This window comes from Eschscholzia californica, unplaced genomic scaffold (genome assembly GCF_041429995.1).
Source record: "Eschscholzia californica isolate CP2 unplaced genomic scaffold, dmEscCali1.0.p SCAF_6, whole genome shotgun sequence".
NCBI classification, from domain to species: domain Eukaryota; kingdom Viridiplantae; phylum Streptophyta; class Magnoliopsida; order Ranunculales; family Papaveraceae; genus Eschscholzia; species Eschscholzia californica.
Genome location: NW_028238483.1, coordinates 35510875 through 35523274, shown reverse-complemented (window position 1 = coordinate 35523274; position 12400 = coordinate 35510875). Strand labels below are relative to the sequence as shown.

The 12400-nt window shown below is 35.0% G+C and overlaps 3 protein-coding genes across 4 annotated transcripts; all 3 read left to right on the top strand.

Annotated features, from left to right (window-relative positions):
* Positions 1-4604: 4604 nt before the first annotated feature.
* Positions 4605-5396, top strand: LOC147534113 (uncharacterized; the record flags this gene model as incomplete). Its single annotated transcript, XM_086650100.1, has 1 exon — positions 4605-5396. A coding segment is annotated over exon 1 (741 nt), but the record flags the coding sequence as incomplete, so codon positions are not given.
* A 2543-nt stretch (positions 5397-7939) lies between these two features.
* LOC147534112 (uncharacterized) lies at positions 7940-11238 on the top strand. Of its 2 annotated transcripts, XM_086650294.1 has the most exons (4): positions 7970-8071; positions 9751-10260; positions 10346-10574; positions 10667-11238. In XM_086650294.1, exons 2-4 carry the CDS (start codon positions 9769-9771, stop codon positions 10960-10962), a joined length of 1017 nt encoding a protein of 338 aa, XP_086506420.1. In that variant the 5' UTR covers positions 7970-8071; positions 9751-9768; the 3' UTR covers positions 10963-11238. The 2 variants fall into 2 exon arrangements, with proteins under 2 accessions (XP_086506421.1, XP_086506420.1); XM_086650295.1 differs by having other exon boundaries at positions 7940-10260.
* Positions 11239-11308: 70 nt separating this feature from the next.
* On the top strand, positions 11309-12285 carry LOC147534111 (uncharacterized). Its single transcript, XM_086650099.1, has 3 exons — positions 11309-11635; positions 11721-11853; positions 11936-12285. The coding sequence occupies exons 1-3, from the start codon at positions 11309-11311 to the stop codon at positions 12283-12285; spliced, it is 810 nt and encodes a 269-aa protein (XP_086506225.1).
* Positions 12286-12400: the final 115 nt, after the last annotated feature.

Sequence of the window (12400 nt, the reverse complement as noted above, 5' to 3'; positions counted from 1 at the left end):
TACGGCAACAATTTGTTAGTACCTTCTCCCTTATAATATCTCTTCTTGACTTTTGGAAACTAAGAAATAAAACAAAATTAAGTTTTTATTCTCAACTTGCAATGCAAAATAAACAATGTTGAATATATCATGTAACTTTATTTTATTATTGTTGAGTTTAGTTAGTTTCGAAAATGTCTAACAAATCGATAGAAAAATTAAACAAAATGAAATAAAAAAATTAATAATGACCCAATGAAATAAAAAATTAATAATAATACTAACTAATGGTTTGCATAAGCAGCATAACTAAGGAACACTTCAAACCCTATTGTATCAAAAATATGAATCAATGCTATTAAAATTTAGAGTTAATTCCTATTTGGCCACCTACTTTGTGACCAGTTTCTTTTATGACTCCTACATTTCTGTAAATTCAAATATAACCTTCTTTTTTATGTAAATGTCCTAACTAACCTTCCTATAAATATTTTCTCAAAATAAAATAAAAAAGAAAACATAAATTCCACCCCACTTCCCTCTCCACTACGTCACCTCTCTCCACGTCACCTCTCTCTCTAACTCACCTATCTCTCTCTCTTCAACTCACCTCTCTCTCTCTCTTCAACTCACCACTCTCCTCTCCAACTCACCACTCTCTTCTCCGATGAAGGTCGCCGGCCGAAAATTTTTCCGGCCGGCAACCTTCAAACTTAACTTTTTTTCTCTCATCTCTCTCTCTCTAAAAACTCCGGCGAAGGGAAACCCCTTTCGCCGGAGTTTTTAGAGAGAGAGGGACAGATGAGAGAAAAAAGATAAAATTAAGTTTGAAGGTTGCCGGCCGAAATTTTTTTCGGTCGGCGACCTTCATCGGAGAAGAGAGTGGTGAGTTGGAGAAGAGAGAGGGGTGAGTTGGAGAGAGAGAGAGAGGTGAGTTGGAAAGAGAGGTGAGGTGGAGAGAGAGAGAGAGGTGATGTGGAGAGAGATGTGTGGTGGAGAGGGAAATGAGGTGGAATTAAGGTTTTTTATTTTGAAAATATATTAATGGGAGGGGTAGTTATGGCATTTACATGAAAATTGGGGGGTCATATTTGAATTTACAAAAATTTGGAGGCTATAAAAGAATCTGGTCACAAGGTAAGGGGCCAAATAGGAATTAACTCAAATGTTTAAACCTTTTATTTTTTGAGAAATCTAATGTTAATGATTTTAATTTAAATCAAAAATATTTAAAGTGGTTTGGAATGGAGAACAAGAAAAGAATAAACTCTACAATTTAATGTTAATGAGTTTCTCCATACCATATAAAAAAAATAACGAAAATGCTAAGTTCACAAAAAAAAAATGGATGCATATGCAACTTCAATTTTACTAAGGACAACTATGGGACAAAAATAACTAAACAAAACCAACTAAAATAGTGTCCTAAATTGCTAACTAACACCAACACCAAAAATCAAATATAACCGAATTTCTTCTCCATTCTATACACAACTCTAAAAAAATTATTAGAACAAAATAACTAAATAAAATTAATTTAATATTGTCTTAAATTGCTAAACCAACACTACACGAAAAAAAATCAAATATAGCAGAAATTTTTCTTCAAAAATTTTGGAGTTCAAATTTCTATTACCGTAATAAATTATTTATAAATAAAATTTATTCGAACATTAAGCTAAAAAGCTAACCAAATATTAACTAATAACCAAAAAATATTATATTCCAACCAGAGCATTTCATGTTGTAGTCCAAGGTAAAATTCAATAGCCCCATTCGAAAGCACAATGTAATAATTTTCGTGGTAGGTCTCTTTATGGGTAAATCGGTTGCTCCTTGGATCGGGTGTGGCTGATCCGCCTATGAGTTGGTGACCGGTAATAGTTTTCGTGCAATGTTAAGGTTATATACAAAAAATATAGATTGTGAAATTAGTAATTTATATTTATTATTTATCAGGTCTAAATTGTAGTATTTTTTTAGATTCTCAATATAATATTTGCTAAATGACACTAACAAAATAAATTTTATTTTTGGTTAATAATTTAATAAAAGAAAAGGTTATGTCTAGTAAATAATTTTGGGGAGTTAAAACATAGTTGTATTTAGCAATATAACATTACAAAAAATATTTGCTACATAAAACCAACAAACTAATTTTTAATGTTGGTTAGCAATGCAAAAGAAATGGTTGTGTCTAGCAAATAGCTTTGTGAAGCAATTATGCAGCTTTGTTTAGCATTTGTGAAAAAAATTGACAAATTTGTTGTCGAAATAATGTGGCAACTCTCTTTTGAAAGTTTAACTGAATTTTGACGGTTAAAAGATGAACGACTTATAAAGAGAACGGTTCAGGTTCAGTTAAACTTTGAAGAGAATCTTGCCACATCATTTCTAGCAATACATTTTTTTGTGAAATTAGCATCTCCGATTCTATAAATATGGATATGTAGGCAACCATAAAATTTTAATGGAAATGCCTATATTATAACGAGATAGTTTTTCGTACAATAATTTAGTTGACTATTTTTTTTTGTATTTAGGAATCTGTCAATCAGATTTGAATTATTGAATCTATTAAATGATCAATTATATAAATATAATAGTTATTTTCTAGACATTTAGAGTTGCATAAACTTACTATGTTTGATAATCTTCCTTCTTAATGACCTACATGGAATTTCTATTTGTCTCAAGCAATAGTTTGTTAATGATTTAAATACAGGTCTCTTAAAACATTGACTTAGGTTAATATCGTTTATTAACAACAGGAGGCATCACGATGTAACGCTGTTAACGGACACAATTACGTTGCAAGATGACGAGAAAGTTTGACGTCACATACTATCCCTATCATGTACGACTAAAAATTAAATTATATCCACTCATGTGGCAAAATTAATTTTTATATCCACCAAAGGGCAAAAATCCCAAGATGACGAGAAACTCTAATGTCACATAATATCTCTATTTTTTTTTTTTTTTGTTAAGAGGTCACATAATATCTCTATGTACTACTAAAAATTAAATTAATATTATACCCAAAAGAGGCAAAATTAATATTATACCCAAAAGAGGCAAAATTCCCAATCGTGACGTTTTTTTTTATTTGAGATCGTGACGGGTGCTGAACCGTGTCAATAATAAGTTCATAGATAATGAAATTTGGGATTTTCATTGGTTATCTTGGTAATGGTGGAAGGCAAAGACAATGAACAAAAACCAAGTATAGGGGCTACATTTGTTTAATTCGTTTTGGGTCACATAAATGTTAGGATAAATCTACCCAAGATCAAACTAACAAAGAGAGAGAAGTCATTGGAATGAGGTATTGGTAAGAATAATTGCTATAGTAAGAACTTTTGCCAGTAACAATTTATTTTTTCGTGGGAAGAAGGAAAGATTAATGAGCGTAACAACGAAATCTTTTGTCAATTTATTCAGATGATTGTCGAGTATGACTCAATAGTGAAAGAACTCATTTAACGGGTTCACAAGAAAGAAATATATTCGTATTATCTTAGCCATGAAATTCAAAATGAATTGAGATTTGCGCTATCAGGAGAAATAATCTAAACAAAATGCATATGATATACGAGCATAAAGTCATGATAATGGTTCTAACATGAAGGGAAAACACCTTATTTCTTACTTTACAATAAACTTGAAGATGTATTGAATACTCATCAACTTGCAAAATATTTCGCAAATGATTGCAAGCTTTTCTCTGTAGAATTTGTTAAGAGGGACAAAAGATTGTTGTTAAGAGTAGGTACGTATTATTTTTGTCTGCATCTCCTTAAGTTGGTGAAAATATGCAACTTGCAATTCTCTCTCACTCTCTTTTATCTCTCGAGTCTCGGTGATGACTTTCAAGTTACAATCTTCATCACAACAAGTTCTTCCTTATCTGAACGACATCAGTCTCCTAAACTCACTCAAGGTCTTCAAATTATTCAACTCCAATATACTTATATATCTGAATTACTCTGTTGAAATTCGCTAGGAATTAAATTTTCTATTTGTTTTTTTATTCATCACTTCCAATAGTGAAATTCACAATCATGGTCATGAAAATTACCCCACCGACATATTGGAGATACCTTTGGAACTTATGTCTTTGATCTTGTTGATGAACTAGGAATGCTAGGATACGTTTCTATAACCACTACTACTTTCCAGAGTCAGACCTAATTGGCTTAGATGGTAACTTAATTTCATCCCAAAAATAAATAAAAAAAAATTTACACTTTATTTACAAATTTTCATGTTCACTCCATCATCTTCATCTTATTAGTTTTTCAGGCTCACTTTCAAATCAAAAGCTACATTTTCGGCTTTGAAACTTGTTAGAGGACACGGTCCCACTCCACTCGGTCATACCACATGGACCGAGTGGATCCGATTGTATTTCAATATATTAGGAGATCTTGTATCTATTAGATAAGCACTAGTTAGTTTTGTATTTATCAAACTCATGTACTATTATTATAAATAGGCAACCCATGTAACACTTATTGATATATAACAGAAAGCATTAATCTGTAATCTTTATATTGTTCAAAGCTTTCGGTTTCTCCCTCTCCCTCTCGTTCATCTCTCTCGGTTTACTCAACCATAACAAAGAGGTTCAAGCCTCTTCACATGGTATAAGAGCCGTTTTTTTTTAACGAACAATGACTTCCGCTGAAACTTCTGAAACAGTTCAAACTTCTACTCATATCTCTGGTGGCCCGTTTGATGTTCATCACTCGGATTCTCCTACCACCATTGTTATCACGCCTCTCCTCACAGGCGATAATTACTCCTCATGGTCTCGAGGAATGATCAAAGCTCTAGGAGCTAAAGATAAGTTAGGATTCGTTGATGGGACGATTTCTAAACCCACAGATCCTAACGAATTACATCTTTGGGGACGATGTAATGATTTGGTTTCTAGTTGGCTTGTCAATTCAGTTGACCCATCTTTACGTTCTTCTATCCTTTACGATGACAATGCTTCGGATGTATGGAAGAACCTTTATGATAGGTTTCATCAAACCAATGCTCCAAAAGTGTTTCAACTTAAGAGAGCAATTTCTAATCTCAAACAAGAAGGTTGTGATGTTTCAACCTACTTAACTAATCTTAAAGCACTCCAAGATGAACTCAATTCCTTGATGACTACTGAACCATGTATTTGTGGACATGGATGCTCTTTGATTGAACGAACCAATCAAGATAGAGCGATGGAATTCCTTCAAGGTCTTCATGACCGTTTTTCGGCTATTCGTAGCCAGATTTTACTCATGGAACCGTTTCCATCAATTCTTCGAATTCACTCACTTATCAAGCAAGAAGAGGTTCAACAAAACCTTCTTAATCCTGTGCAAACAATGAACGAAGCTGCTGCCCTAGCTATTGGATCAACCGAGAATCATTCCAACCGTTTTGATCTACCCGATCGTTCTCGTTCTAAACGTCCTCGACCATTCTGTGAGAATTGCAAAACACATGGTCATCATATCTCAACATGCTATCAAATCCATGGCTTTCCTCCTCATTACAATCAACGAAATCGACCACGTACTCGTTCGGATCCCATGGCAGCTTCGGTTGGTGATTCCAACCCACAAGGGGTGCCTACAGCGACATCACTTACAGCTGAACAGTACCAATCTGTTTTAGCTCTTTTGGACCAGTCCAAGCAATCTTCTAAGTCGGCTTCTACAGGCACCACAACTCACCACATTAACCTTACGGGTAAGCCCTTCCTCTCATTCGGTCCTACTCCTTGGGTTATTGATTCAGGAGCCGCGAAACACATATGTTCATCTCTCTCCCGTTTCTCTAATTACTCGGTTGCTCCACCGGACTATTATGTTCGACTTCCCGATGGTACTCGGGTTCGCGCACTTCACATTGGTTCAGTATATTTTTCCGACACCTTTTACTTACATGATGTCCTTCATATACCATCCTTTAAATTTAATCTTCTTTCTATTTCTCAAATCTCAAAATCTCTCAGTTGTACAATCTTGTTCGATCTTGATTTGTGTCTTTTTCAGGACAAAGCAACGAAGAAGAGGATTGGGCATGGTAGTCTTCACGAAGATCTATACTTCCTTCGCACGGAGCGTCCTATTTTTTCAGTTTCTAGTTTAGTTAAAAAGAGTCCTAGTAGTAGTTCTTATGAGATTTGGCATTGGCGTCTTGGTCACCCTTCTCTGTCTCATTTTAAGTATTTCAATTCTAAACTTTCTTGTATGAATTTTAATTTTATCTCGAATAAAGTACCGTGTGATATTTGCCCTTTATCTAAACAATGCCGTTTGCCGTTTCCTTCTCGTATTTCTACTTCTTCTAAATTATTTGAATTGGTTCATATAGACATATGAAGACCTTTTCTCGTTCCTTCCAAATCTGGATGTTGTTTTTTTCTAACCATAGTTGACGACTTCTCTCGTTGTGCATGGTTATACCTTATGAGTTCTAAATCAGAAGGACCTCAATTAATTATAAATTTTTTTAATTACGTCTCCAATCACTTTCAATCAACAATCCAAACCATCCGTTCTGACAATGGATCGGAATTCACAAACCATAAACTACAACAATGGTTCAATGAAAAAGGTATCCTCCATCAACGTAGTTGTACGTATACACCACAACAAAACGGTGTAGTTGAACGTAAGCATCGCCATATTCTCGAAGTAGCACGTTCCTTACGTTTACAAGCTCACCTTCCACTCTCTTTTTGGGGGGAATGTGTTTTGACTGCAATTTATCTCATAAACAAATTGCCTACGCCAATCCTTCGCGGCTTATCTCCCCATGAAGTGTTGTTAGGATCTCCTCCGGATCTCTCTCATCTTCGAGTTTTCGGTTGCCTATGCTATGCTAGAATACCTCTAGTCAAAACTAAAATGGACCCACGAGCTTCGGCTGGTATCTTCGTCGGTTACCCTAAAGATCAAAAGGGTTACCGTATTTATGATATCACCACTCGACGTATATTTACTTCACGAGACGTGATCTTCCATGAGGAGCGTTTTCCAATGGCGACGCAAGACTCGGTACAGTCATTACCGAGTGACGTCCCACGTCCATTCCTTTCTATCTCGGATAATGAGACTTTCGATTATCCATTGTCTTCACAACAGTCACGATCGACTGAACCCAGCTCGGCCAGTCACAATGCTCCATTGTTGGTTCCAACAGAGGGAGCGCCTCCAGATAATGGCCCCACGACCCACTCCCATCGTGGGCCTATACCGGGAGCGCCTCCAGCAAACCGTTCCGGTGCAAATTCGCCTGGGGTGCCTTCAGAACACCCCATGACAGAATCCACTTCGTCTTCTGAACCGTCCACGGACGCGCTTCCAGCAACCCCTTTAGCCACAGACTCGGCTGGGGTGCCTTTAGAACAACCTGTACCCGAATCATCTTCATCTGACCCTCTGGTTGTTCCCACCAGTCCTGTACCAGGGCGTCCCACTAGAGATCGGAGACCCCCTGCCCATCTAAAAGACTATGTATGTTCGACAACCAATCCGGTTGCATATCCTCTTGAGAGATATTTTTCAATTAATTCATTCTCTTCCTCTCATCAATCCTTCCTTTCTTCGGTTCTCACCACAACCGAACCCACGTCTTTTAAGCAAGCTATGAAATCCCCCCACTGGAGGGAGACAATGAAACAAGAAATCTTGGCCTTGGAAACCAATAACACTTGGGGTGTGTTTGATTCGGAAATTTCCCTGGGAAAAGAGAATCAGTTACCTTAAAAATATATTTTTCATGTGTTTGTTGAGTATTTTAGGGAAAATGAGATTTTCACTCACGTGATCAAAATTTTCTATTTTTCTCTAAAATCAAGGAAAGTTGTTACCCACCCCCCCCCCCCCCTAAAGAATCTCTTTCTCAGTAACCGTTTTTCCCACTTCACCTTATTTTTCTCTCAACAACTTTCCCTCAATCTAAATCACTTCTTCTATCTCTCGACTTCTTCACTGAATATATGAGCAACAACTTTCAACAACTCGGTTTAAAAATCTCAACACGTTTCTCTCTCTCTTTGAACTATCTTGTGTTTACCAAATATCAATTCCAGGTATGTCATTAATATCAAAGTCTTAATTTATATTGTTATTTCAAATATATAGTAGTGTTCTTCCTTCAAAACTAAAACTTGAATATAATAATGATAGTATTAACTTGGACAAATTGTTACTTGATTGTTGACAAAAGTTGATACAGGTCATTTTCGGTTTACCCTAGTTCTTACTTGTCCCAGTGCACATGTCAAAACCTAACAACAAACAGAGTGGATCGATATTTTCATCGGTCATTTACAAATTTCATATAACCAATAGTAACATGATTCTTTACTTAGAGTTGATCACAGTCTTTAAATATCTAAGTAAGTCCTTACCAAATTCAACTTAGAATATAAAAAATTTTAGATTAGGTTCAATCAAAGAATCATGCAGATGTTCCAGTGAATAATAACGAATCCCATATTAGTTACAGAAGTAGGAAGCATGTAAATCAATCACTAGCTTCAGGTCCTATATGTTCAGTTCCAATCTTCTGGACTTCAGGTCCAAATCGACTACCCATGTTTTCCTTAAAAAACAAAGATAGTAATGTAAATTAACTACAGGAAGTTGCCCATATTTCAAAGCATCCAACTTTAAGATATATTGGTTTGTTCCCCAGTATTTCGATTCCTTTATGTTCCATACTTTTAATCACAAAACCAACAAAAGTTTCAATTAACACAAAAAGTATGGAGCCTAGTTCCTTGAACTATATCTCCACTCTATGAATACATGGTCTTAAATCTTAATGCTTTCATACTAGAATCAACTAAATGATACTAATTTGAATCATTTCTAATATAATTAGAACATAAAATTGTATTAGTTTCGAAATTATATCATCAATTAACATTTAACCACATCAATCAAACAAAACAAAAGTTCAAAATGTTTCAAAACATACAAATTATCCACATTAGCAATGAAACTAATTGAATTAGCAAACTTAAACTCCAAGTATATATCAATACAAAATAAGAACTCACATAAGTTTCTCCACAGCAAACAATAGTATTCATTTAATTTCTGTGTTTGTAAACAGTTTCATAGTTTTTAGAGTGAGAGAGAATGTTGCAGAGAGAGATAGAGTTGTTTGGCATTTGGAGGTCTGATTTCATATTCATATTAATATCATTTCTAAATTATTTTTGGAAAACTCAAATCTTTAGAGAGAACTAAAAAATCCATCATAGATAATCCCAAAAGTAAAAAAAAGAAAAGAATGATAACTAAAATGGCATCCACTGTTACATAATTATTGATGGGGAAGGTTTGAAATAAATTATGCAATAGTATAAATATAGTTTTTATTAATTACTATACTTTCTAAGATGGATTTTCTGTTTAACTTTCTTACTCACTGATCATTTGAATTTGTATTGCTTATGATGTATTGCTTATGAGTTCTCTATTCTACTTAGTATTAGATTATTTCATGGTGGTGGTAGTACTAATAATAGTTCAGAGTTCTTTATGTCTCTTTTGTTGTTTAGGTTTTGATTTCATTCTTGTTTAGGTTTTGATTTTGTAAAGAGCAAATTTTGTATATGGGTTGTTTTAGTATTTAGGTCAACCAAATCACTTCTAAGATGAGTCTTACCTAGCATGGACCAACATATACAATTCATTTTCATATATCTTTATTTCATTATGTACTTCATTTCTTAATTTTTATAACTATTTGGTTTAGTTCGGTTAACGGTTTAAAATGCTTACACGAAAGTTGCGCTTAAGGGTTGCGTGTATGATGATGATTATCATCATATATGCATACTGGAGTCATCGTCGTAGAAGAAATGCAAATCTCAATAGAATGCCTCATATTAATCGAGACCAAGAGAGAACAAGTGTCTTAAAGAGGATGTATTTAGAGAGTGACCGCTATTGTCATGAACAACTGCTAATGAAACGAGGTCCGTTTCAACGTCTGTGTGCTCGGTTGCGTGGTTATGGGTTAGTTGACAAACGCCATGTAAAGGTAGAAGAACAAGTAGCTATCTTTTTGAATATTGTTGGCCATGACCAACGTAACCGCAATTCAGTTCTTCAATTCATTCGATCGGGAGAAACTGTGAGTAGGTATTTCCACTTAGTTTTAACATCCGTACTTAGACTCTACAAAGATATTGTGAAACCAGCAACAATAACAAACTCTCCCACAGACGGAAGTCGTCGAAAATCTTGGCATGATAACTTCAAGGTTAGTTTAGAATATGAAATTAACTGATCTAGTTAAATTTTATTTACTTAATTAGTTTTAATTGACATTATGTGATATCATATAGGATGCTGTTGGTGCAATTGATGGTACACACATCAGAGCAAATGTTCCAATCAAGGACCAACCTAGATATCGAAATAGGAAGGGTTTCATTTCTCAAAATGTTCTTGTAGCGTGTGGATTTGATATGAAATTTCATTACGTACTTGCCGGATGGGAAGGGTCTGCTCATGATGGTCGTCTATTAAGATGTGCAGTCAGTCGTTCTGGACGAAAACTAACTGTTCCAATAGGTAGATGGTTTGATTTAGTTGTATATTAAATGAAAGACACTACTGAAGTTTTACGTTACTAATAATAATCATAATGAACCACGTCCATGTAGGCAAATATTATCTTGCTGATGCGGGATTTCCTCTTGTGCCTGGATTCCTCACACCATACCGTGGTACTAGATATCATCTTAAGGATCACGCTGGTCATCGTCCCCAAACACCCAAAGAGTTATTTAATTATTATCATTCATCATTGCGCAATGTTGTAGAAAGAACTATAGGGCTGTTGAAGAAAAGATTTGCATATTTGCGAAATTCTCCATTCCACGACATCGACACACAAGCTAAAATAGAGCATGTTGTGCATTGCATAATTTCTTACGAGATGGAGATCCTGATGATATAAGTAGTGATGAAGAAGAAGAAGAAGAAGAAGAAGAAGAAAATGGTGGTGAAGAAGACGAAGATCATGATGTGCAAGACGCAGAAATTAACATTGTTCCGTCACAATTGTGGACAGCTAATAGGGATTCGATTGCAGAAGACATGTGGGCGGAGTATTCAAACTGATATTTATGTGTTTCGTACTTTCTAGCATGTTAAAGATTATGATTTTCTTTTAGAGATGTTTCTTTTACTATTACTAATTTTAAATAGAATATTTGATTTGTTTAGTCTTTAATATTAAACTGTTATTAGATTTAATCTGTCTAATCAAAATTGATGACATTGTGAGTGTTTTTTCAATGAAGATGGCTTCTCAGTCTGATAACATGGACTCAACCAAAAAGACTAAGAGACCCACTGTAGTTTGGAGCAATCTAATGGACGACATTTTAGTGAATACTCTTTACGAGAGTATATTGGTCGGAAAAAGAAATAGAAATCAACAAGTAATAGATGAGATATTCAAGAAAGTTGGAGTTACCATTACGATTGAAAACATCAAAGCTCGAATGAAAACATTCAGAAAGCATTACTTTACCGCGAGAGCTGCAATCAATTCTAGCGGTTTTGCGTTTAATACTGAGACTTTTCATATTGAGGCTGGTGATGATTCATGGAATGCTTATGTAGCGGTAAGGTGTACTCAACTTGTTAATTTCCGTATACAGAATTTGTTAATAATAAGGTATATTAGTATTATTGACTTTTGTTTTGTAGGAGCACCCAAATGCAAAAGACTTGCGCACTAGAACTTTTCCATATCAAGAAAAACTAGGATCGATTATTGGAACGGAACAAGCCACTGGCAGTCGACAAATTGAAGCTGATGATATTTCAACCGAGACACGTGGTTAGTGGTTAATGTCAACATTAACTTATAAAAGTTGTGTCATTTTTCCTAAAATTTTCATATTTACTTAATTTTGGTTTAGGTGAAAGTGCAAATGTGGAGCCAATCAATTTGGATGAAGATGATGGTCTTGGCTCTCCTACTTCTACTCAACGTGCCCGGTCTGTAACACCAAAACGTAAACGGCGATCAGGATCAGATGATACAGGCGCATTGCTTGCAGATGCTGCAAATAAACTTGCAGAAGCATGTCAAACTCCTTCACTTAATGGAGTAGAAGATGCATTATTGGCCATTCCAAACTTGACAGATAGCGAGTTTGAAGCTGCTTTGGTCCTATTTTTGGATAACCCAGAACTTGCACCGCTATTCTTAGAACTTTCTGAGAGATTTCGAGGAACATGGCTAAGAGGAAAGTTGTCAAAAGAGTGATAAAGGGGTAAAAACTTTTGAATTTATTTTATTAAGTTTTTAGTTGGTTAGAGACATTCTTTGAAGTAAAGACATCTACTATGATGATATTTAATAAGTTAGTTCGATAAATTTT